This window comes from Lonchura striata, chromosome 1, assembly GCF_050655825.1.
Source record: "Lonchura striata isolate lonStrDom1 chromosome 1, ASM5065582v1, whole genome shotgun sequence".
NCBI lineage: Eukaryota > Metazoa > Chordata > Aves > Passeriformes > Estrildidae > Lonchura > Lonchura striata.
The window spans coordinates 9582046-9608728 of record NC_140703.1 but is presented as its reverse complement, the minus strand read 5'-3'; the positions used below and the strand labels follow the sequence as shown (position 1 = coordinate 9608728).

General features: G+C 37.4%; 1 protein-coding gene across 5 annotated transcripts in view; it reads left to right on the top strand.

Moving 5' to 3' along the window:
- Positions 1-26683, top strand: part of USP25 (ubiquitin specific peptidase 25) — an 88389-nt gene that overhangs the window by 42516 nt on the left and 19190 nt on the right. For all 5 annotated transcript variants that reach the window (XM_021532379.4, XM_021532380.4, XM_085589801.1 and 2 more), the window contains 11 exons: positions 6793-6879; positions 11483-11620; positions 12451-12527; positions 13272-13345; positions 14872-15020; positions 17714-17841; positions 18607-18702; positions 18981-19142; positions 21507-21715; positions 21926-21996; positions 25398-25626. In XM_021532379.4, coding sequence (XP_021388054.1) covers positions 6793-6879; positions 11483-11620; positions 12451-12527; positions 13272-13345; positions 14872-15020; positions 17714-17841; positions 18607-18702; positions 18981-19142; positions 21507-21715; positions 21926-21996; positions 25398-25626 — 1420 coding nt within the window. The remainder of the gene's footprint in view (positions 1-6792; positions 6880-11482; positions 11621-12450; positions 12528-13271; positions 13346-14871; positions 15021-17713; positions 17842-18606; positions 18703-18980; positions 19143-21506; positions 21716-21925; positions 21997-25397; positions 25627-26683) is intronic.

Below are 26683 nucleotides of genomic sequence, written 5' to 3'. Positions count from 1 at the left end.
TGGGTGAGAATCAAACAATTATTTTCTTCCCAGTTGGTGGTTCAGCTACTTGCCAATATTGTTCTTATTTACAGCAGCCTACCACAAGTATCTAACTTTTACATTATTTTATGTTTCTTATTTGTCATGACAGATGGAAAGGATTGTGATGGATGTTGTGGTAGTGCATTAATACCAAAAAGCCTAGGATTATATTATTAAATGTGCACATTTATACATTGTACATGAGTCCCTTGCTTCCCTGGCCATGCAGTGCAAAGGTTGTAGGCTGAAGAACAATCAAATCCCATATGAGTTTAAATGGTCATTGATGGGATATTTTCTTTCCACTATTTTCACTGTGGAGCAGCCTGAGGCAGGGGTTGGTGGGGGATTTAATATAAACTTATCTGTAGAGTTTCATGTGCAGAGGAATAATGATGTTGGAAATCTAGTTTCTTGCTTTCTACTCCTCTGTCACTCCCTATGTTTCTCTGAAAAGTGAACCCGTCCCTTCCAAATTCAGTCATCCTGTGATATTTGCTGACAGGGTATTTCTTTTCCTGCTTTTTGTGCTTCTGTGGTCTCTGGTTCCCTCAGGTTGTTTGTGTTACATTTCAAACTCTTACCTTACATTTAGTGGTTGTTAATATTGCAAAATTTGTTGCGAAGGTGTGGAAAGCTTTAATAGATCATGGCTTTCACTTTGACTCATAAATAGTTGCTTATTTAATTAAAATAAAAGATAAAGGATGCATTGTTTAGGTGTGTTATTTAAATTTGCATCACTTAAGTTGGGCAAGAAGTTGAAAACTGTAACCATGTAAGGAAATGTTGGCTGTGATTTTTTTTGTCCTAACAGATTTTTTTTTTTTTTCCTTGCTTTGACCATGTAGTAGAAAAGTGTTTGGATGGCATTTCTTAGTATGTGCCAAGACACAAGCATAAAGTGAATTCTTCTGGACACATATCATACTTAGCTGTCTTCTGAATTGTAGTCATGTTCTCAGTTTGTTGCTATAAACAAGTAAATGTTCTCTAAATGCAAGCTGGTTATTCCATGGTGAGCTGTTTGTTTAAAATGTTGACTTAACCCAAGCCTGCTAGAGGTCTGAGTTTGACTTTTGAGCTCAAACAGTATGCAAGCTGTTTTCCATCTTCTTCCTTGTTGCACCTCAGCCTTCTGGAGATGTAAGACATGTTAGCTTAAGACTGAATTTATACCTAGGTTTTCAGCAGTTTGGAATGCTAATTGGTTGTTTGTTTATAAATAAAAATGTCCTTTTAGAGGTACTTTCCAAAGCTTTTGACAACTGGGATTGAATCTGTGATTCTCAAATTGGTAAATGTTTTCCTCATCACTACCACTGTACATGTGGGCTGAAGTTCAGCCATGAGGCAGTTCCATATCTGTGTTTAAGGGTTTTTGTTTCAGAGGGGAAGAGAAAAAGATAACTCCTCTTCCTATACTTTGACAGTAAATTTGAATAGGAACCTGCTCAAATCCCAGCTTTGAAGCTGCTTTGCTCATTTCCTTTCTGTCTTCCTTATGTGAAATTTTCTAGACAATGTGACAGAAGCTTTGGACTGTGACAAATAAATCCTCAGTGTTTATAAAGAAGCACAAAACTATGTTTTGGGTGACTTCCTAATTTTCTTAATGAGACTGTCATTAGTCTCTGTTCTAGAAACAGGATTTATCACTTAACAGGAATAAGACACAAACAAGTGGAGTGGGAGAGAACCCCAGAGTAAGTTATAGAGAGGGACAGGGTAGAAAGGAGCATTGTGCCCAGCAGAGTAATCAGTGCAGTAGCAGCAAGCAGCCACTTTATGGACTTTGTTATGAGAAAGTACTTACAAGAATATGAACCACAAAGAAAAAAAAAAAACCCTCAATAAATAGGAAAAGTCTGGAGAGCCTTAAGGAGGAGAGAGAAGTGATTCTCACAAATTAGAACTAAAGAATGGCCTGGGTTGGAGGGGATCTTAAAGATTATCTGTTTCCAACCCCTGCCACGGGCAGGGACACTTTCCACTAGGCAAGGTTGCTCAGAGCTCCATCCAACCAGGCCCTAAACACTTCCAGGGATGGGACCTGTGTCAGTGCATCATCTTCACAGCTTTAGGAATGTCTTCCTAATATCTGATCTAAACCTGCTCTGTGAGTGTGAATCCATTCCCTCTTGTCCTGTCACTCTGGGGTAGTCTCTCTCCATCTGTCCTGTAGGCTCACTTCAGGTATTGGAAGGACACAGTTAGGTCACCCTGAAGCCTTTTTTTCTACAGGTTGAACAATCACAATTCTCTCAAGATATAGGGATATGGAGTCTGAAAGGCTTGCAAGTTGGTGAGAACTGGACTCAGCTGTCAGCTGCTCATGTTTTTGCAATATGGAGTTTTGGACAATAATATTCAATCAGAGGCATGCAAGAGTATTAAATCACTAATTTGTGCAATATTTAGGAGTACTTTTACTTTGAACCTTAGCATTTCAAATATTGATAACTAGTAAATTTCAAATTCTTCATTATATTGGAGGAAACATGGCAATGCAGGCAGGTATGACCATATATTCCATAGCTCTGTGTTTTTCCTTGATTTGAGTTAACATGTATGTTAACCCTAATAATACTCAATGTACCCCACTAAAACTGGCTCTATATACCTTAAACCATCAAAATAGTTTATAAAGTGAAGAATATAAATCTAATTTGTCATGTTGGCAGAGGAAAACTATTCCAAATAATATACTTTATGCCATAGAACTCTATTTTTGCTTTTTGTTATTAGAACAGTAATGTTATATTCACTATTTATGATTGCTCTCTGCTTGTTACACAAAATGAAGCTAGATTTAGTCTTATCTTTGTGGCTTTAAAGAAAAAAGGAAATAAATAAAGACCAAACTGAAGTACATAAAAGGCCCCAAATGACTAAATGAGGAAAATGGGTGTTGTGCTGTGCTAATGTGTATAAGTTTTCAAATTATACAAGATCATGTTTAAGCTAAATGCTAGTACCTAAAGGAGTTTGTTTAGGAGCTTTATAGGAATGCATGCTTTTCTTTTTTCTTTCCGAGAGTTGCTTTTCAAGCTCTCCTAGTAATTCAGTTTTTGGGTTTCCTTCTGTTTAGTCTTCTCTCTGTCCTTCCAAGCTTAACCTTTGCAAATTCAGTGGGAATCTGTCTGTGTTCATGGTCTTATGAACTTCAGGTTTTCATGCTAACTTGTATAAAGGTGATGCATATTAAAAATGCATAGTTCTTGTGGTCTTTTCTTGCCTTTTTCTTGGTTTTATTTTGTTTTTTTGTTTTTTTTTTTTTTTTTTTTTTTTGTTTTGTTTTTTGGTTTTTTTTGTTTGTTTGCTTGTTTTTTTTTTTTTTTTTTTTTTTTTTTTTTTGTTCTCAGTGCTGGAAACAAATACAAAATTGGTAGTCAAAGAGAACCAAATGTTTTCATCAATCTGTTAGTGAAACAGCTGGGTTAGGCCCTGATGCTTACAAACTTGCAAGATTCCACCCAAGAGCCAGTCTGAAGCTCTCTGCAGCAGCTTGTTGGGTCATCTTGTATCTAGACTCAGAAGTGTTTTCTTACTCTCTAACTGTTATTGGTGTCACTAACTTTATTAATTTAGGACTCTGCTGGTGGCTTTTAATTACCTGTGTTGCATGCCAGGCATTTATAGATTTAATATACTGACTAATTTATATTCTTGCAGCACTAATGTAGCATCACCCTTCTTGAATGTTAAGAATTAATTCTTTACTCCGTCAACCTAAATTTTGGCGAGGTTCTTATGTTTGATAATCCTAGACTTTAAGGGGGGAAAAAGGGATAAGCAGACTGTTTTAAGGGAAACCCAGGCAACCTGTATTCAGAAATTGTGTTTGAACTCAAAGTAAACATTACTCATGAATGTTTTAGTATCTTACAGTATGGAAGCTACAACTCTACCTAGTTCTCTCTGGTATGACTGACAATACATCATAACCACCTATAGCAGGGGAAAGCCACAACATCTTGTATTAATTTTTCAGTATTGTTAGTGTGAATGCTTTAAACTGAGACTGGATTTCTGTTCTTGTTTATTCTCATTTACTTTTACTGTCTTGTTCACCCCCAAAAACTGACAGAATATGAAGCAGTATTGTAAAAATCTGTTTATGTTTGTGACAATTTGAATTGGTATAACTTAGTTTGGCTCAATCAAGTTTCTAGATGACAGCTTTTAAATCATTTAAATTCATTGGGGAAAAAAGCCCCACAAACCCATCTTGTAGTGAGGTTTTCTTTCATGCCTGAGTTTTGCATACTTTAGTCAATTTTAAAGGTATTTAATCAAGGACAGTAGATGTGAAGTATCCACCTTTTTAGATGCAGCCTGTTTTCTTGCACTGGGGCTCCCACACCTTCAGTGTAGCTGAAACCAAGTGGGTAAGAGGTGAGGTGATGCTCCATGCAGTGTGTTTGGAAAGCAGATGTGTTTGGCTTTAGGCTAGGGCCAGTGTGTGGCACTTGGGCCAGGGACAGTCTCTGCTTTGTCTCTTGGTGGCTGCAGAAGAGCAGCTTCTGCCTCATGGGCCACTTACCCTGGGCACAGGGAGCCTGGACAAAGCTGGCTCAGAGAACTAGAAAGTGTTTTGCCTCACCCCTTTGTGGCCTCTGGGGTGGTTGGCCTTGGGTGGTCTCTGCTGGGTTTAGGTGAGCTCCTTTTTATCTCCTTAGCTCAGGAAGAACTGCAGGTTCCTCACTGAGATACTTCAGACACTAAAACAGTTGGTTTCAGGCACTTGTTTACACTTACAGTGTGGAATGATCTTTTTTAAATTAAGGTAGAAGTTTCCTTAAGTTGATTTAGCTCACTATAGGAGTGCTACAGCATGACACTGTCCTGTGTGCATCAGTGGTGTTGGCAGCAGATAAACTGAGGGTTCTACTGCATCTCACAACAACCACGCACATTGCAAGCTTTTCTGGCAAGTTTAACAACTAAACATCTTGCATAAGAAATTTTGAATAGTACAACATTGAAGAAGAAAAGAGCAAATTAAAAAGAGCAAAAATGCTGAACTTGAGTACAGTTTTCTGTACATAATTTGTGTGTTTGTATTATGAAATTGGCCTGTTCAGCTGCTTGGCACTTTGATGGCATTTGGATTAGTTATGGAGAGAATTCAGCCTTTGGACATTGTATTTCAGCAGCTGGTTTATTTTGTACATAAAACATTGCTATGTTTTGCGTGCTAAAGAGCCCACCAGTGGAATGCTGTTACATCATGAGACATAACTTCAATTAGTATCAGCTTCTAGAATGACACTTGAATTAAATATTAACATTTTCTGTGCTTTGAGTAAGTAAACAAAGGACTCTGTTTTAATCTCCCTTCTCTACAAGGTTGGGTAAAAGGGGAACATGTATTTTGAACACCAGAATAAGAAAAAAGTTTGACTACTCGGCTGTCTACTTTGATTCAGCAGGGTCAGAGAGATCTTTTGTTGGCTGATGTTTTTGATACTTTTTAAATCTAAAAAGAAGTGTGACAATGGTAACCTCTTTGTTTTGTTGGGGATACTGTATACCATGGGGTATGGAAAAAGGTTAGAGTCTGTATAGGCTCTTTCACAAGGAGAATCAGGAACATGGAGATATTTCAGACCCTTTTTTTTTCCTACCAATATGTTCTAAATTACTGGAATAAGTGCAGAGCCTCTTCACAATTTGCATTTCACTTATTTGGCACTGTGGTGTTGAAAACCTATTAAATTGATGCGATCTGTGACTTAAGTCTTTACATGGGTAGGACAAGTTCTGGGATCAAAGTCTATTACTGGGGTAGGCAAACTCTGCCTTTCCAAAACAAGTAGTTAAGATATGTGATAGAGTGGGAGGAGAGTTAATTATAGATTGTAAACACAAGAAAGTACAAATAGGAAGGCAGATTTTTTCTGTACTTCTCTGATGAGCATGTTTAAGGTACTTCAGACCTTTCCTCCTGCTGTGTCTTCATCAAAATTCTCTTCTGTAATGAAGTGATTTTTAGTTAAGATTATTTTTGTCTGTGCAGAAAAGCAGCGATGCAGTTCCACAAGTTCTGAGGCCTCCAGTTCTCAGCCCAATGTGTCGGACTTTTACTGTTTGCAGCCCAGAGTCATCTTGCTCTTGTACTCTCTTGGCTCCAGGCTCTGTGTTACACTGTGGAGTTCTTTGTGGGTGCCTGCAGACACCTGTTTTCCTGTCCTAGACAGACAGACACCTGTCTATTCATGTGTCCATAAAATGGGAATGTTACCAGTCCCTTACCTGCAAAGTTGTATAACCCAATTTCCTTACTCTAATGTGCATGCCTCAGATCTTGTGGGAATGGGAAGAGTGGACAGAATGCAAAATGTTCAGCTAATGCAAGTGGAATTAGGTTGCACATGCAGAGATGTACTCTCTGTACACGGAGAAGTAGATGATAGAGGGGCTACAAGATAAATTTTAGATGGCTAAACAGTGTTTATGTCATTTTGAAAACTGACAGTTATACAATTCATAAAATTCTTGTTGTAAAATGTAATTTGCCTATTATGTAAAATTATTGTTCCTTTTATGTGATTAAGTGCAGAGATTTTTTTTTTTTTTACACTGTTTCCTTGGCAAAAGTAATTGTCTTCTGGTGGAAATATGTTTAGCAATGCTCTGCCTTCTGAAACAACACTTAACATTGCATATGTTTGACACTTCATTTGTTTTGTTAAGGCTTATTTGGAAGAGTTTTGTATTGTTTGTAGAAGTGCTTTAAGGTTTTCTTAATTTTTTTCTTTTCAGTCATTATTTAACCTACTGGAGTTTCGAAGACTAGTTTTGAATTTCAATCCTCCTGCAAATGCTCAAGATTTACCCCGAAACCAAAAGGTAAAAGAAGAAGCTGATTTCCTCTCATGGCTGATGAGGGCATTTCTGTCTTGTACTTGAATTTTACACTGTTCTTTAGCTCATATCAGCGTGGGTTTTTAGAGGTGCCAGTTAACAGTTCTCTGAGCTTCCTGTTGTGGATCTTACATAAATGGCATCAGCCTCACAGCAGAGTATGGGACAGGGTGCTGAGAGAGGCAGAGAATTTCTCATGTGAGTGTAGCTTGTCTTAGCAAATGTATTTTGTTCCAGTTCCCTCCCACTCATGATCTGACATTGAGCTTTCATTTATTAGCTTGTCTCTTCTGGCTTTCTCAGGCAGTGATTATAAGTATAAATTTTCTCATGCTTACGCTAGTACTCATATAGGATTAGGGAGGAGAAGGCCTTGGCTTAGGTTTCTTGTAGATTCAGACTGGCAAGAGGGAATGGTCATGGAGTGGGGAACAAAGGTCAGGTTTTCTTCCTTCATGGGCCTCCTTTGAGGACAGATGCAATGGGGGCCCTGTGGTTTCTGTGCTATGAAATGGGAAAGAAGAAATGGAGGAGGAGGTGACTTTATAGAGACACTTGGTTGCCTGATTTTTAGCAGGGACTTATAGAGCAATTAATTTCTGCATATCCAGAAATCAGAATAATAGAATGATTTAGGCTGGAAAGAACCTTAAAGATTAACTATTTTCAACCCCTATCCCATGGACAGGTGTACCTTGCACTAGATCTGGTTGCTCAGAGCTCCATCCAAGCTGGCCTTGAACATTCCCAAGGATGGGGCACCCACAGCTTCTCTGGACAACCTGTGCCAGTGCCTCACCTCCCTCACAGTAAATTATACTAGGGCCTGTTGCCCCTTTCTGTCAGATTTAAAGAAGCGAGTGTGTTGTCAGTCTGTTCCTAGTTGTTTGTCCCTTCAGGATTCTCTGGAATGTTCACTATCAAAAGTAAGAGCTGTAATTAGAGAAGCAGAAGAAAACAGGCAAAGAGAAGACAGTGTCCATTTTCTAAACCTCTGGGTATATTCCATAAAAGGGAAGTTGAATGTTCAGTCAAGCCTGGATAATTTCTCTCCTGCCCTACCCCCTTCTTTCCTCACCACATTCAAAGTGCAAGAGGTCACTTTTTTTGGTTGGAAAGCATATTTGCATTAGGTCATGAGATGGTGTGAAAAGAAAAACATGGGTAGTGTTCCCAACACAAGGTAGGGATGGGGCAGTGTATTTTAATAAGAAAGGTAAGTCATGCTTTACAAATAGTTGTATTAAATTTTTTAAATTTTCATTTTTAAATTGACTTTCTGCTCAGTATTTATCATCATGTAATTTTAGTCATATCCTTCAGTACTCAGAAATTCTATGTTCATTTTTCAGCATGTAAAAAGCAATTGGCATCTAAAAAGTAGTCTGAAATAGCTGTTGTCTTCATAAACATCTTGCTCAAGCATTGACACTTGCAGCCAAATGACTTTAGCCATTCCAAAGTGCTTTACTTTAGAAATTCTGACCATGACAGACAATAAGTTGGTGTGAAATGGTGTGACACCAGACAAGTGCATGGATTTGGACAGAAACTTTGCTTTCTGCAGGCCTGCTAGAAAGAATCTCTGGCAGTAGTTTGTGCTCTTTCCTAACTTACATTCTGGAATGACGTAACATTATTACTTGGTGTACTCATCTATCTTATCTACAGCTGAAAAAGGATTGAAGAGAATTTAGGATAAGGGATCGCTGCACTAGTTGGAATTTAGATGGATAGGAGAAGACATAAGCATGCATGCCCCCATATATGGTGTCTTTATTTCTTTGTAAGTGAAGGCAATTAGAGGCAAATTGATTCAGAGTTGTAATATAAGTTACCAGTTGATAGTAGAAAAAAAAGTAAAGCCTTGGAATTTACTTCCGACTGCTTACTTATTTTAAAACTATTTTGCTTCAGTTTTGGTTTTGTTTTTATTTTTGTTCTGATATTAACTACCATATGTGACTGACATTCTTCAGGATCAAATTTCTTTGCTAATAAAGGATATGTTTTAACAATCCCAGATTTTGAATACTTGGGTTTACATCCTGTTGTTCTTCCAGTTGGTGGGAGTTTGAGTTTAATGCTGGGGTCATGACAATCTCTTGATTTAGAATTAAAGCATGTGGTTGTACTTCAGGGAATATTGCAGAGCACAGTGTTGGTTCTTTCCCATCAATATATTGAATCCAAATGCCATGAATAATTTGGCATGTAAACTTTTTAATCCAAAAGTCATTGGTATAAATTTTTACATCAAAAAAAACCCCCAAACAACAGCCCCACCTTATTTGTCTCTGCTAATTGGGCTTCGAATTTCTGGATTTGGGTGTACACTTGTAATCTTCAATTTGATTATGCTCTTTTTAATTGGAAAATAATTTGTCTTTCTTGGTTTCTTTCTGTAGAACAAATGTAGTTCTCTGTAGTTACTGCAGCTTCTTTACTGTCCCCATTCTCTTGGCTGTTGCTGTCACATGAACAGATCTTTTTGCTGTACACACTGAGACCAGCTAAATATTTGGCCTCAGTAATGTCTTCAGGAAACATTTTCTTATCAGAGGAAAGGGGTTACTGCGCTCCAGGTTAGCACATCCTTCTGCCTGTGCTGATATTATTGAAATATTATCAATATTTCACTCTCCTGGCAAACTGATTTGCCATAATGAATGTTTGCTATGTATTAAATATGTAGACTGCTTTAAAAGCATTTCTAATAATAAGTTATTCCAACACGTATTAGGGAATTATTTATGCAGGCAGGATAGGTGACAAAGTGGAGAATGTCTTAGATTATGACATTTCCACACAGTTCTTACTTAAAAACTTACTTTAATCTTTTTTTTGTGTTGGTGCATGTACATGACGCTTTAGAGGTGAGAGCTGTATGCTGTGCTGTGATCACTTTATCAGTTCTTTGTTTTGATGTGCAAGTCCTTTCGTGGAACTCAGTACCTTATCTTAGGGATTGGCCCACCTTATTTTGAGGATTTTAGGTTTGTTCTGGTCAAGGATCATGTCTAATGGATTAAATCAAGCTTTTTCAAAAACAGCAAAGATTTCTCTAGTTTTAGAGAACTTTGGTAGCCTTTGTAGGTATTTGTTCTGAGTAATCCTACTTACATTGATAGGTAGTTGTTCAAGCTAAGGCTAAAAGCATGGCTAAAAGCTCAGCCAAACTTGTAGTGTAAATTTGGGTAATGCTATAATGTACTGTGTACATTATAATAATGCCTATGCACTTCAGATTTAACAAAAAGAAGGTAAGATCTAGAGCATTCTGTGGTTAATAATTTATTTTATGCGTATGAACTAGCACTGCTATTGAAGCATCTTTATAAAATATATCTAAAAATTGAAATGTCTTTTGCTTTAATACAACACTTTAAGAAAACAGTAAGACAAATACAACTTTTGCAATTTGTTTCCTTCTTTTGTGGTTATATAGTCCTTTAAGTATCAAAATGGGACACTGATTTTGTTCTTAAATTAGGATGATTTGATGCTGAATTAGGGTGGCACTTGAAGTACAGCCTTTTCTGTGAACAGTGTTTATGACTGGCAGGTGTTTTGCAAGGTGGACTAGAAGAGCAAGTTAAATTCAGAGATTTACATGACTAGAAGTATTTCCTAGGTATTATGTGGAACACACTGAATTCACTGTGCACTTTTGAAATCTGAAGTAAACCATATTTTACATACAAAAAGCTTTATGCCTCCTGGGTTGACACAGGAGTGACTAAACAAGTCTGCTGTTTGATGAGCATGTGAAATAGTTTGTTATCAAGTAATTCCAGTTTGACCAGTATCAGACATTTGTGCTGCCTTTGAATGATACTTTGTTCTAAATACAAGTTGATATTACACAGGGTTTAATTTCACAAGTATTTGCCAATTATCTACTCAGGAGTAGATATCCAATCTCTGCAGCATTGGTAGCCTGTGATTTAATCTATGGTATTTGTGTTTCAGTTTATTTGTTTTTCATTATGCAGGCAGAAAGTATTTCTTCTTTTCTGGAAACCAGCAGAAGAATGCCATAGTCACATGAACTGTACTTCAAAATTGGATGGAACAGGAGAGCAGGCTATTTTACTTGTGTCAAGAGAAATAATAAAGGTTAATGTAGATTCAGAAGTTCAGTCTTCAGTAAAAAATAAGCTTAAAAAAGATGCTGAGTAGTGTGTAGGTTCATAAGAAGTTCTTCTAGAGATACAGAAGAATACTGATTTAAATAAAATAATGCATATTGTTAGAGGGCGTTACTTAAGGCTTTGTAAGTCTCGAGAGAAACATTTCTGTCCTAAATGCAACTCTGCTTGTCCAGTTGTGAATTCAGGCCCACTCCAAGACAAACAGTATCATCTAGATATTGATTTCAGGCAACCTTTAGTTTCTGAAAGTGAATTTTCTTCCCAAAGAACTGCATTATTTTGTAACATTGACAAGTAAAAGGCATGCAGCATTACCTTGGTAGTACTACAAGTAACCTTATATCTGATTTTGACATTACTCAGGTTATTGGGCAACATTTCTGTTGAGCAGATTTGTTATCACTTTGTTAAATATTTTTATTCTTCACACACAGGAACATAGGAATCTGCCTTTCATGCGTGAATTGAGGTACCTGTTTGCACTTCTGGTTGGTTCAAAGAGAAAATATGTTGATCCATCAAGAGCAGTTGAAATCCTTAAAGATGCTTTTAAATCAAATGATTCCCAGCAGGTAAATTCCATGTATTTTCAATCAATTTTATGCATGTTTTTATATGGTCATATTATAATAGGAAATACTTACTGTAGACAACAGAATTTTAAAATGTCCCCAGAAAAGCAACTTCTAATTATCACGGTCTTTGAATTTACGTGATTTCTGGTTATATTTATTAGAAAGATGTAAAAACAAAACAAAACAACCCCAAAAAACCCAAATTCTAGACAGCAGGACTATTTTATTCAATACACTTTCTTCCTATTATTTTAGAAATAAGCTAATAGTTCAACAGTCTTGTTTTTAGGCTTTAGTTTAACTTCTAAGTCTGGGGGTTTTTTAAGGAGAAATACTGTTCTGATCTACACCCAGTGTTGTACTGTTAATGTGCAGTGCCATTATACTGCTTGTTTTGGTTTGGAGTATCTAAATATTCAGGATTATTACCCAAATCTTAGTGTGCATATTCTGCTTTTTTTTTGGTGAAATGAGGTATGTGGCCGAGGTGTTTAATTACAGTAGCACACTGAATTTAGTGCTTGATGAAAGTAATATTAGTCACCACTTGCTAGATACCAAAGGGTTTGAACAATGGGATTCAAGAGATGCCTTTGGACTAGCGTGGTGTGAAAGCTGAGCCCAAGTAACAAGGATCACAGGACAGTGTCACTGCTGAGGAACCCCAGAGCCACTCATAAAGAAAACAATCATGGCATAGTCTTAGACATTGTGTGATTCTGGAACACTGGTGAAGGGGGAAGGGAATTCTGCTAAACTGGTCTTGTAAAGTGGCACTTTGTTGTGTTCTGTTACATATGTGTACTGATCACTTTATTTTTTAACAGCAAGATGTTAGTGAATTTACACACAAATTATTAGATTGGCTGGAAGATGCCTTCCAAATTAAAGCTGAAGAAGAGAGGTAAGATTTTTTTTCTAACTCTGCATGTTGAATATTTTAAATGAGAGAAAAGCAAAGCAAATGACCAAAAATCCAATTCTCTGTATGGCTGAAAAAATTTTGTTCTAAATATAGCTTGTTTTAGTTCAAATGTGATTTTTTTCCATGCATATCAATACTTTCAGTTTTTTTTCCATAAGTTGTCTTTTTTCACCCTCTTATTTCATGTTAGAAATCTAGCTCCGGGAAGTCCAGAGTATATAAAGAGTAAAATAAAGAGGTGTTTTGTACATAGTCAATTAGGCTTTTTTAAAGTACTTCAAAAACCTCACTCCTCTTTCTCATCCCAGAAGAAAATACTCATTGTTTGTATTAGTGAGCATCTGGAAACTCTTTTGAATACATGAGTTTTTCATATAATATTTCAAGAAACAGTTTTTAAAAGGTTTTTGTGCAGTTTAAGCACTCATTATTGTATCTGGTTTGCATAGATTATCTTAAAATTAAATGCTTCTGAAAATTAGTTTTCAGAATATAGTTTTCCCTGCAAATACCTGAATCATTCTTATCATCATTAGAGTGAAGTACAAAAATAAACTAGCAGTAAAATGGGCATCATTTCTATAATGAATTAAGAAGATTTTAAAATTCTGAATTCATTCATTCTGAACTCTGAATTTGAGAAGAAGTCATAGTTTTATAAATCAAAGGTTTTAGCTTTGACTTGGATTTTTTTTTGCACTAACAAAGCTCCTGTTCTTTTAGGGATGGAGAAAAACCAAAGAACCCAATGGTGGAGTTGTTTTATGGACGATTTCTAGCAGTAGGTGTACTTGAAGGTATGCATCAGAATTTACTTGGACTTCTCTGGTCATGTCTGATTTGTGCTTGTCCAAGCACACAAGTGACTGATGCAGTTTTAGGATTATAGCAACTTCTGCAGAAGAAGATGTGGAGAACACACATACATACATTTGTCTGTGACAAATGGTTGGTCAGGTATGAGGAGAAATGCAGTGAGCTGCAGGGATCCACAAAGACTGTTTTCATGATGTTCAGGAGCTGAGTGTATGTTCTCAGTGCAGCAGAAGTTGGGGTGAGATGCTGAGGGAAGGTGCTTGGAACAAATTACTGGGGCACTGTTACCACTTACTAACAGTGTACAGAAGGCAAACTGCTGTATTTCACTGAGCTGTACTCTTGTGCTCCCTCTGATTCATTTAATGCGATTTAAAACTTCAGTAATTACGTTTCCTGCTCCACAATTTCTCATATGGAAAACTCACCCTCCTAAAAGTACAGTTTGTTGGAAAACAAGTCAGTGGAAACTTGCTCAAGGGCAGCATTGGAGAGAGTGCTAAGGAGGAAGAGACTGTACAACAAGCTTCCTTGTATCTTATCTGTATGTAATTAGTAGATCTGCAGAATTGTACTGTTCTCTATTTCCAAAAGGCTATGAAAGTATTTTTGTTTTAATGTAAATTATTTTTGTTTTAATGTAAAGTATGAAAGTATTTTCATTTTAATGTTGATTCTGCCTCCCATCCTAATGAATGACTTTTGCATTTGAAGGAAGCAAGTGTAGTCTTTTAAGTGGTTTCCAGGTTATTCTGTGACCTTGAACATGTTTCTAATGAGTTGTTGTCAGATTTCAGAATCATTCTTCAGATTTCTTGCTAGTAGCATTCTTGTTTCTTTATATTTAGCTACTTTCATTCCTTTCATACTCATTTTAACAGAGGAGATACGTAAAAATCAAACAAATAAAAGGAAACTAAGTAATGCAAGACTTGTCACTGACTTTAGGTTGAAATAAATTGAATTTCTAGGTTGAAATCTCTTGTCCCCCATATTTCTCCTCATTTTTTTCAGTTACATTTTTATACAGTGTTACCAAATTATAATCTTGTTTTCAGGACAGAAATGAATGTTCTCTTTTGTAGCTTATTTTTGCAAAATGTCCGTATACAAAGACTCTTTCATACCAGCAATTCCACTGACTTTGCTGATACAATAATATACATTTGTATTATGAAGCTCCTGTTTGCAGGGGAGGACTTGCAGGACTTTGATTTATAGGTGTAAAACTTCCCATACATCTGTGGTGCCAAGTAATTTTGAGTTTTGCTTATTACTAAAAGATGCTAAAACAATATAAAAATGGGCCGAAGGGGAAAATACAGTAATTTTTAATATTGCTTGACCAACAATTTGAATAAATTTTCTTTTGACATATAATTAAATTGTTCAGTAAGAAAATGTGGATATTGTTCCATAGACTAGATCAATTGACCTAGGATTGATAGGTTTTTCTCAAGGTAAATTTTTGTTCTAAAGCATTAACTGTTTAATTTTTCATGTGAAGGTAAAAAATTTGAAAACACAGAAATGTTTGGCCAGTATCCACTACAGGTTAATGGCTTTAAAGATCTGCATGAGTGCCTAGAAGCTGCAATGATTGAAGGGGAAATTGAATCTCTCCATTCAGAAAACTCTGCCAAGTCTGGTCAGGAGGTGAGTTAAGTGCTCCTGTGGACTTCTCTTGGGATGTTGTTGTAGTGCCCTTTATTTTTCTTTGGGTTTCATGTCTGGTTTTTATGGTTCATGGCACCTGCTTTATAGATGGGAATCCCTATTGCCTGTAAAGGCTGAGCTACTTTCTCTTTATATAGCTGTTCATGTTTCATCACAGTTATTTTAAAGATGTGAAATCTTAGGAGGTTATTTCCTACTTATATAAAAAGTTCAGGTGTAATTTCTTTCTTGATATCAATCTTTTGCAGTAATGAAATTTTGCTTCCTTAATATCCAAGTACATGGGTGTTTAATTGTGAAGCCTAGTGACACACTCTGAAATCATCCTCCAGTCTGAAATTCTGGTACCAGTTCTTGTTTTACAGCAAATGTTCTATGTCATCTCTTCTACAATGAGCATAATTCCTGAAATGTAATTTGAAGAAAACAAAACCTCAAATTTCTTGGTACAATCCCAACTTTAGTTTCTCCATGCAAGGTGAAACCTTGTATGTACCTACTACAAGAGCACAATTGTTCATCTTATGAACTGAAGGTTATCTTGCAGTTATAACCTGTGTGTATTCATGCATAAAATACCAGTTCTGTTATAAATGCTTGACTAGAAATGTCAGACATGGGTGTTGTAGGCTTTTTTAACTTGGAATATTGAGAAACTGGGAAACAGCAGGATAGTGATCTACAGGTCAATACTGTATAGATGTACAGTATAGATCTGTACAGTATGGATCTACTGTACTGTAGATCTATACTGTTAAGTTTCAAGTTCTGTGAAATTGTAAGCTTTGCTTCTTAGCATGTGGAAATAGAAGTGAAATAGTCATATAACAGATTGACAGAGGTGGAAGAACAAGAAAAGTAATGTGTTAAGTCCTACTCTAGAAAAATCATTGCTTCATTATTACTAGTGCCAAATAAATTGGTTATGTTTCCCTGAAATAATCCATAGTGATATTGCTTCTTTTAGTAGCCATGTTTAAATATAGTGCCTGAAAAATATTACAGTACACTGGAAAGTTTGGAAGTACTAAAGAACTCTGAATTTCTTGTAGCGTTAACGTGGTCTGTCTCAACTGAACAAAGACTTCAAGAAACTTTTCTCTGAGTTGATCGATATCAAAGCTTAAAGGGAATAATAATGTGGTACTCAAATGTGTTGAAAGATCCTCAAAGTAATGTTCTGTATTTCTTTTCCTTTTTTCCCACCATTGGCTCTAATGTGGTATTGATTTAACTTGACTAGTATTTTTAGTAGTATTATTATCATGATACCTAAAAGCCTTAGTTACAGAGCAGGTTGTCAGCTAGTGAAGCTAATGTAGGAACAGAAAAAGGAGTCATTCTCTGTCCTGAGGAACTTAAATCCTGCTTCAAGAGAATTTTAGCCATGATCACAGGAAGAACAGGCTGTTTGCCAGTTATTATATGAAAGGACTATTCAAGACCTTTGGCTGCATAGGAGAACTTGAAGTGACCCTTGAGTCAAATGCCACATCTGGGCTATGGCACTTGATGACAAATGTGTCAATAGTGTCTGCTGCAATCAGAGAAACTTCAGGTGATGGTTAGACACCCAAAACTTATTAAATGGGTAGATGGTGGCTGTTACGTGTGAGAATGGAGAGGGGAAAAAAAAAATCTTCAGTGCTGGAACTGGAGCTGGGTTTGTACTGTAGTTGAGAAATGATGTATGTAAAAAAAGAAATGAGGACTATGGATAGACCTCTGCTGAGTAGTCAAAGACAAATGGGGTAAGATGATAGTAAGGTGATTAGAGACATGAGTAGACACTTTAAGCTGTTAGTATGGAGGAAATGTCAAACACTCACTGATCCTGTTTCAGAGGGGGTCATTAGAAGCTTTGAATGTTACTAGGTGAATGAAAGGATCAGGAAATTGAGTCTAAGAGAACTATAGCAGGAAGAGCACTTGCTAACAGTGTAAACAACCCTTTAAATATCATTGAGGAGTTAAGGGAATAGAACAATTGGCAAGGCAGGTAGGCTCAAGCATGAGCTGAGTTCTGTGAGAGCAAAATACATGTGAGTGGAACAAGTATTTCTGTCACCTGTGCTGGAGCACAGATAGCAAAGCTCTTATGCAGCATGGTCTGCATTTACATTGAAGGGAGAGGGTGGTTGTGGCAAGCACATTTCTCTCCCTCTCAGGATTTTTCATAGAGGTGCACAGAGAGAAATGAAAGAGAAAACAATTTCTATTTCTGCTCCTTGTTTTTCCTATGTGGAATGTGTTTGGAGAATTATGTACCGGGAGTGAGTGCTTAAATTCTGGTGAGGATTGTTTGAGCCTGATGGCCAATCCAATACACCTGTGTCTGTCTGGACACTGGAGAGAGGGTTACGAGTTTTACTAGAGCTAGAGAAAGTAGTACGTAGTTTTAGTATCTCCCTTTTTATATAGTATATTAATGTATTTTAGCATAGTTATAATAAAGAAATCATTCAACCTTCTGAATTGAGTCAGACATTATCATTTCTTCCCATTGGGTTTGCCCACATTTACAATAGGTGGTAGCATTGGAAAACTTATGCTGACCCACTCTAAAACCAGTTTCTGTCACAGCTGTGCCAGTCTGCAGGTATTGTATCATTATTACTGAATTTCTGCTATTGGAAGGCATTAATTTTGGGGATTTCTGTTTCTTCATCCAGCACTGGTTCACAGAGCTTCCTCCTGTCTTAACTTTTGAGCTGTCAAGATTTGAATTTAATCAGGCCTTGGGGAGACCAGAGAAGATACACAACAAATTAGAATTTCCTCCAATTTTGTATCTAGACAGGTATGGTATAATATTATAAACAAAATTCTAGTGTGTATATAAAATAAATCTTGTAAGTTTGTTAAAGTTGATTATATGTCTTATGCTCACTTGAATCATAGTAAATTTATGTTCTATTTACACAAGTTAGAGTTTTCATGTGCTTAATCTGTTTCAGAAAATACACATAGATCACAATTTAAGACATAGTGCTGCTTTGTGTCAAAAACCTGCTTCCACTTTAATTTATTGCTAGGTATTTCTGTACACACATGCAAAATACTCTGAAAAATCAGACCCTCCATTTATGGGTCCCTTTGGGAAACAGGGTGACAAGTTGGATATTTTGTGGTGTTCCAGGTACTCTTCAAATGTGCAGTCAGTCCTCAGCATGAGTGCATGCAGATTCTCTAGAGCAGAAATACCAGGATGGCTTTCAGTTAGCTGCTGAAAGTTATTTGTGAACCTAAATAATGAAACAGGAGTATTGCTCTGTGGTTGCCACTTAAAGTACTTAATTTAGAATCTCTCTAATAGTGGCTTTCTAATACATGTCATCCACAGTATCAACAGAGCTTTTGACACTGGGGAAAAAGCATCTTCTGAAAGTTGTGGAAGGGAAGGCTCATTTTCTTCTCAGTTCTGTTTTAGTGCTGAGTATGTTGTAGGTTCTAGAGGGTGTGAGATTTTATTAGTACTGAACTTCATGGTTGATGGAGACAGACCTCAGTTTCACTGTTGGGATACTATGGGCTGACACTGCTTTCGAAATTTTGTGTTTTACAGGTATATGCACAAAAACAGAGAAATAACAAGAATTAAACGAGATGAAATCAAGAGACTCAAAGAGTACCTCACAGTTTTACAACAGAGACTAGAACGGTACTATAGATAACTGTGTAAATGCAAATATTATTATGGGCTACATAGAGTAACTTTGCAATCATGCACTTTCTCTATAATTATTTACCTGAGATTTCCTTTCTATATCACTTTTCTTTTACTCTTTCTTTGGAAGCTGTGTATAAGTGTTGTAATTCTGATTCATTAAAGGTTTGCTTTAATTAATTGCAGTCAGAAAAAATATATAATTTTTTTTTCTTTTAAAATTTTTTTTTGTATATATGAGTCATGGCATTAATACGTTTTGTGGTTAACAGATATTTAAGCTATGGTTCTGGTCCTAAACGATTCCCCTTGGTAGATGTCCTGCAGTATGCCCTGGAGTTTGCCTCCAGCAAGCCGGTGTGCACGTCCCCCGTGGATGACCTGGGTGCCAGTGCTCCTGCCAGCGGCACACTGCCACCACAGATCCCCCCCAGGTAAGGGCTGCCTCCTGCTCCCTGGGCAGAGACCAGAGCAAGCCAGCTTCTGGGAGAGAGGGAGCACGTTCAGCTGCTGTGTGCACCAGAGCAACAAAACCGGGCATCTCTAGGGAGGGGAGTGTAAAGTTTCTGCTCTCTTCCTTCAGCACAGCAGGCTTAAATAAACAAAAATGCTAATGATCTGGGTTTGTCTCATGCACTTATAAAAATGTCTTCACAAGGAGATTACCATTTTCAAGCACAGCCCAATTCCCTGTACAGTTCTAAATAGACAGAAGATTCTGGGGAGGTCATTGATTCACATGTGTATTAAGAATCTGAACTGGGCAGTGTGTATGTGGTGCATAGCATCAAGGTTTCTGGTGTGCAGTTTATCTTTTACTTTTTGCCTGGGAGCTAAGCTCCTTGTCTGCCATGCAGTTTTCATGTCTTACCAAATTTGTCAGGAACCTGAATAATCTGACTTCTTAAATGCAGAGTAGCTAAAGTACCAGAGAGATAAATGTCCAGTAATGTTGGTTTTCTCCCTATTTAAATAGTCTCAGTGTAGGGTATTGAGTGTATGTTCAATCAGTTTGCAGATGATGCCCAGCAGTTAAGGACTGGGGTTTGCTGGTCAGCAGTGTCTGAACAGGAGCCAGCAGTGCCCAGGTGGCCAAGAATGCCAATGGCACCTGGTGTGGCAGCAGGACCAGGGCAGTGATTGTCCCCTGTGCTGGGCACTGCTGAGGCCAAACCTCAATCCTGTGTTCAGTTTTGGGCTCCTCACTACAAGAAAAACATTGAGGTGCTAGAGCATGTCCAGAGGAGGGCAGTGGAGCTGGGGAAGGTCTGGAGCACAAGTGTGATGAGGAGCAGCTGAGGGAGCTGAGGAGACTCAGTCTGGAGAGAAGGAGGCTCAGGGGAGAGCTTATCACTCTCTACAATTGCCTGACAGGTGGGTGTAGCCAGGTGGGAGCCAGCCTCTTCTCCCAGGTAACAAGTGACAGGACACAAGGAAACAGCCTCAAGTTGCACTAGAGGAGATGGCACTAGGCTGGATTCTAAGAAATATTTGTTCACAGAAGGGATTGTCAAATGTTGGAACAGGCTTCCCAGGGCAGTGGTGGAGTCATCCCTGGAGGTATTTAAAAGATGTGTAGATGTGGCACCGAGGGACATCATCTTAGAAGTTTTCTCCAACCTAAATAATTCTATGGTAATAGAGTATAAATTTGGATAAATGGACTTTTAACAGTTTGTAACATAGCTTGGTATATTGTATTTGGGCAGTAGGGTTCTGTCTTCTGGGTCAGTCAAGGTTCTTAAATTTGTCATTTAGAGAAGTGAAGTACATGAATCTAAAAAACGCTTTAAAAAGATGTCCAGTGGCTTACTGATATAATGCCAGCAGAAATTGTGATGATTGATAAGAGAAGACAAACTCTTAAAGGTTACCATTGCTTGCATGAAATGCAATCTCAAAAGTAATAAACTGCTCAAACTCCTGTACAGGAGTTTGTTCTGTAGAAATGCAAGTACTGTGGCTTTTTTGTCCATCTGTAGAAACACCACAACATGTTATATGGAGTGACAGTTTCAGCTCTTAAATTCTCTGAACTTTATAAACTCCAGAAGAATCCAAGTTCATTAGGCTGCATCATTTTTACACAAAATAAAAATTCAGTGACATGCAAGAAAGATCTTCAGATTCCTCTTGTGTATTGTAATTATATAGAGGTGATCTTGTTGATGGGAGAGAAAAATCTGTGACAAGTATTCAATTTAATTACCCTGCTGCTCTTGCAGAATTCTCCTAAGGAGGTGGCTTTGCAGTTCTTGTTAGAGTGGTTTGGAGCAAATTTAGATTGGTTGGTAGCACATTTCCAGTGTGGCATAAATATCAGAAGTCCCTTCATTATTACTGTTCAGCTAACATAAATTGTAGGTAGGACATTAGAAAAAGTATGTCTGCTAGGCATAAGACACATGAAGGAAGTTATGAAACTGAGAATTTGTGCTTATTGGATTTTATGGTCATTGGCCATAAAACAAGCTATTGTGATTTCTCTTTTTGCCATTTGACTGTAAATGTTTCAAACCACAGTTATTTATTGTATGATGTGATTTAAAATTGTTCAGTAGTGTTTCACATAAAGCAAACTTTGTTGTTGTGCTAATATGTAATACACCACAAAGCTTTCAGAATTCAAATACTAATTCCATATTTGTTATTGTAATTACCTGTTCTGGACTGTACTTTAGGAAATTGTTACCTTTAAAACGCTCATTTTCAGATGAAAAGCTTATTTTTATGGCTCAACTTTTAGTCTGTCTATGTGATGATTCAATTTTTATATTCCATGTTTTGAATGAATGCAGCACAATAGAGCAGCAGGGGCCTTCATCATCAGATGTCCCAAGCACATCTCCTGTACAAAGATCAGTAATACACAAACCATTCACACAATCACGGATTCCTCCTGACCTGCCGATGCATCCAGCACCACGGCACATCACGGAGGAGGAGCTGTCTGTCCTGGAGGGCTGTTTGCATCGCTGGAGGACTGAAGTAGAGAATGACACAAGAGGTAATGCCACACACTGGGGAATGCATTTGCTGTAGGAAAGGATTTGTGCAAGTGGGGGAAATCTTTCAGCCAAGGAGGTTTAGCATTTGACTTGTAGATAGATGTACCATGTGTGAAGTGCACCATTTGGCTTTTTGTGAGATAAAGATATAGTCATGTGCAATTTTTACAGCCTTGTGGAAGAGAGGTTATTTCTTCTTTGTCTTTCAGATTTACAAGAAAGTATATCAAGAATACATCGGACAATTGAATTGATGTACTCTGACAAAACAATGGTCCAAGTAAGTACAGTTTTGGCATGAGATAATTGAAAATAGATCCTTTTTGGCACTTCAAAAAATTCTTAGATGCTTGAGAACAGAGCAAGTATACAATGATGTAGTGTTTTGAGACATTTCATGGCAAAGTCATAACAGGTTTTGTAAGCCCTTTAGTTGTGCACAGTCAAATGAAAGACAGCATTACAATATTTTACAGGTGACATGCTTAAATTCAGGCAACGATGATGAAAAGCCCAAATATGTTCTATTTCTGAGCCCTTATTTTTTACCTGAATGTAAATTCACACAACAAAATTTTATTGCCCTGATTTGCCCATATTACTTATGGCTTTAAGATGGTGAAGCATTAGACACAGGAAAATGCTATTTACTTGACTGCTTAGTGCCACTGTGTATTGCAACTTCCACTCTAATACATGGAAATTCAAGGCTCCTGCTTTTGATTTGTAGTTAATTCCAGTGAGTGTTTTTGTTGCTATTGGTTTGGGGTTTTTTTTTTTTTTTTTTTTTTTTTTTAACTTTTTCTAGATTTTGTATCAGTCACAACTTTGATTATTAGTCTAAGCAATCTAGCAAATTCTTACTCTGTTTTTAGAATGTTCTGCTATGGAATTGTGGCTCCTCTGCTGTTTCTTATGTTCACATGCTCATGTTCTCTCACTCTGAGAGGTTTTAAGGTTAAGGATTACTTCCTCTGTTACTTTCTGTTGGTAGAAAGAAATATTTTTGTTCAAAGTAAGATCTGTTCAGCTTATAGTTTTTCTTGAGGTATGTTTTCATTTTGTACATAGCTCCTAATAGTTACTGGCAGCTGAACTCTGATGTTAAGGACTTCAGGCAGATTTGCCTAGATGACTTTCTTGAAGCTTGCTACTAGCAGGCACATTTTTTCCTTAATACTTGTGTTCTAAGAAAAAGGCCCCAGGCTGCATGTCATCTAACAGTAAAATTAATTAATTTGGTAACTTGCATCTAAATAGACTGTGTTGGCTTAGGTGTTACAGGAAGTAATACCTCTGGATAGCAAAGGTACTAGTCAGCTGTCATTACAAAAGAAAAGAGATTACTTAGTAAAACACAAAGTACTGAACCCATCTGAAATCACAGGCTGGAAGGAAAGCTGCCCTTTTGCAGCTCACCTGGTTTGTCCCTGTGGCTGTTTTTGCACAATAGGAAGGAGGCAGGTACACAGAGCTGTCTACTTTTCCCTTCTTCTTCTGTTTCTGGGTGATTTGATAGCTGGGTATTGCCCCATTCCCTGGGAACAGTTTCCCTCTGCAAAATACAATTGCAGGACTGCAATCTTGAAGTCAAGTTCTATGCACGTAAAACTAGACACATTTTAAAGACAAACATATAATATTTGCAGGATTCTTCCTAGTGTGTTTATGAACTATTTGGTAAGCTCTTTGTCTTCTCCTTTTGTCCTTTTGGATTCTAAGGCGATACAATAGTCCATAAAACCTTTGTCGAATTGTCATATGAAATACATTCCTGAAATCTTTATTGTTTCATTCTTCTGATTGAATGGTTTATCAGCTGCTTATTTATTTCCTTACTTCTGTGAACTTGCTATTGGGAAAGAGTCACAGCTGTTTTTTCTGTGGGAATTCATCTTGGATATAGCATTTTTGACATACCTGTTCTGTAGCTACATGTGATGGGGTTGGTGGAGCTCCATTCCTGGTTTATGAATAGTACGTGTAAACTAAGAAGTTTAATGCCACATATGTTTGTGTTGCCTTGTGCTATTAATTACTAATTATAAAATAATTATTAATTATTGATATAATGGCTTATCACAAGAGATGCCTGTTGGCACTGGACTCACCTGTCCCCTGGTCATAGACCTCTGTGGAGAACCTTCCTGAAAGCTCAGTGTGGGTGACTGGCAGCTGCTTCTCTTGGCTTGGAGGAAAGGGAGGGGACCCTCAAGCTGACCCAGTTCACATGGGTTTAAGTAAAACGCTTTAAATTCAATGGGGACTTTTAGTTCCTGATTTTAGGGTAAGAAAATTTTGTTTTGACAAAGTCTAAAGAGACACCTGGTATATTAAATCAGGATCTGCATACATTTTTGTGCATATACAGAGGCTTGTAGTCATGTTAAGGAGTCTTTCGCACTGGTTTAATAACAGATGTTAAAAAACCCCAGAGCATTCAGATTTAAGGACTTGCCAGGATTTCTTCTGTGTATACTCCTTGTGTTTGGGAGATTTAGAGTGCAGTTTAGTCTCTGGAAAGACAGGCTGTTTGATTCCAGCTGCTGTGCAGTCACTCTGCTTTACAGTTCAAGGGGAGTTGCAAAATATCCAGCACTTGCATATAGCCTGGAAGAGAATGATCAGGTTAAAAACAACTTCAAGGAGTTTCTCCAGTCAGGGTTATGTGTATATTTACAATTGTTGCAGTATTCAAATGGTATTTGCAAAAAAATGCTGAGTACACTCTGAGTTGAAGAGACTGTTTATCTTCAGTCCAGATTGTGACACCAGCACAAGCTGATTTTGGGGTTTTTCATCCCAGCTGAGCTTTTGTCATTGAGGCACACTGTGCACAGCAGAGAAGCTTAACTTTCCCTTTTATGTTGTATGTGCTCTTCCAGCAGGTTAAAATTAATCAATCGCTAAAGATGTGTAAGTAAGGAAGAACGCATTCTGCTTCACTCTATCTCCTTCAGACTCCCAATTACTTATGTGGAAACGGTTTCCTGTTGTTCTTACTTGTTGGTTTGCAGATGTAGCCTGGAATTCATTTTCCACTGGTCCTAGAAGCTGCTGTCGTCCTTTGCCTCAGGAGGAGGGGAGGACCTTTTCAGGTCTTCCATGCTTTGTTTGTCTTTTCCTGATAGAGTTAAAACACTCAAAAACAGTTGTATTCCTACTCTACTGTGGGAATTTTATTTTTGGGTATCTAAAGCAGATACTAATTTAAATAAATTCTTTTACTGTCAACAAAAGCACTGAGTTTCTTACCTTGAATTTGCATGTGCCTTTCCAGACTTTTTGACAGGTTTGCCAGGTCGGAACTGAAGTAAATCATAGACAGTCAAGGCTGACGTATTTGAGGGGTTTTTTGGTAGATACAATGAAGGTAGGAATATTAAGGAATTAAGAAAAAAGGATGAGTGGCAGTAAAGACAGCAGAGTAAACATATATGTCGTACACTAATATTTTTAAGATGTCCTGTAACTAGCAGTGGTTAGCAACATAGTTCCAAATTCTTATGCTTAATGGATTGCTGGTTTTACTTGTTTTTCCTCTGTGTTATGTTTTGATCCTGATTAACTTTATTTCAGTTACTTTTATTTCATGTAGCAATTATTGCTGGCATACAATAGGAACTAAATACTGTCAAGGAGGGTTTGACATTTTTTTGTTTCCTGTTTTGTTTTTTTAAGGTTCCTTATAGGTTGCATGCTGTCCTAGTTCATGAGGGTCAAGCGAATGCAGGTCACTACTGGGCATATATTTATGACCACCACCAAAACAGATGGATGAAATATAATGATATTTCTGTGACAAAGTCAACTTGGGAAGAGTTGGAACGAGATTCTTTTGGAGGTTACAGGAATGCCAGTGCATATTGTTTAATGTACATCAATGACAAGGAGCAGTACTTGATACAAGGTAATGTTATCTACGCACATTCTACATGATATAGAATAGCTGAATACATTGATAAAGCAAATTTCTTTCAGATGGATTTCCAGATTTTTGAAATGTTTTTAATAGTTATTGAAAGTTTTATTCCTGCTGCAAGCTGTTTTGGTTTTTGTGGGTGGAACAATTGCTGTTCAGTTTAGAGATCAATAAAGATAATGCCTGTGTTTCAGCATTATTAGGATAAAAAAACAAACTGCTTGCTAATTTGTAAATATTTTACAGAAGGGATTGCAGAATTTTGTAGGGTTTATCTCAAGATTAGAAGAGAAGTATGGAAATAGAGAAATGAGCCTTTTGACATTAAAATCCTCATGTAGCTGCTTTTTTCCCCATAAGCTTCAGAGCTCACTGGAGCATGGAAACGTGAAAGCTTATGCAGTAAATTGAAATGTGAATAGCTTAGCCCTACCAACCACACATCAAACCTAAGTAATACATGGGTTAAGAAATTTTTTTCAGGTCGTGTAGGAGTATGCAACTGTAAGGCTTTGTATGGAAATGATTAAAGAGAGGACAGTGATCCCTTAGCACGAAGTTTTTGATAGTGGTTGACAGAGAGCTGTCTCTGAAGTGTCCAGAGATCAGTAGAAGATCATGGAAAATATTCAGGTTCCTGTTTTTTCATAGGGCAGAAGGCTCAAGTGCTCATTTGTTCAGTTTCTAAATGAGAACCAATAACACCCTTGACATTCCTGGGTTGCCACGTTGGTGGTGCACTTGCAGCCATAGGGTGTTTGGGCTCTGTAGGCTGCCTGTGCCATTGCAATTAAATCTGAGGCCTGCTTACTGCAGGGCAATTACTGCTGGTGGATCCCCTGGGATGTAGGCTACCCCTGCAGAGAACATTCTCAAAGCAAAAGGAAGATTACTCAATTTAGGTAGTGTTCTTATCAGCTGGCTTTCTGAATTCCTGTAGGTCCACCCTCCCACTCTCCTTCCCCTTTTCTCTTGGGAAGTTTAGGTGTGTCCATCTCTCTGTGGCAGTAATACTGTCAGTCATGGGGATTTTGTGAGTATTTTC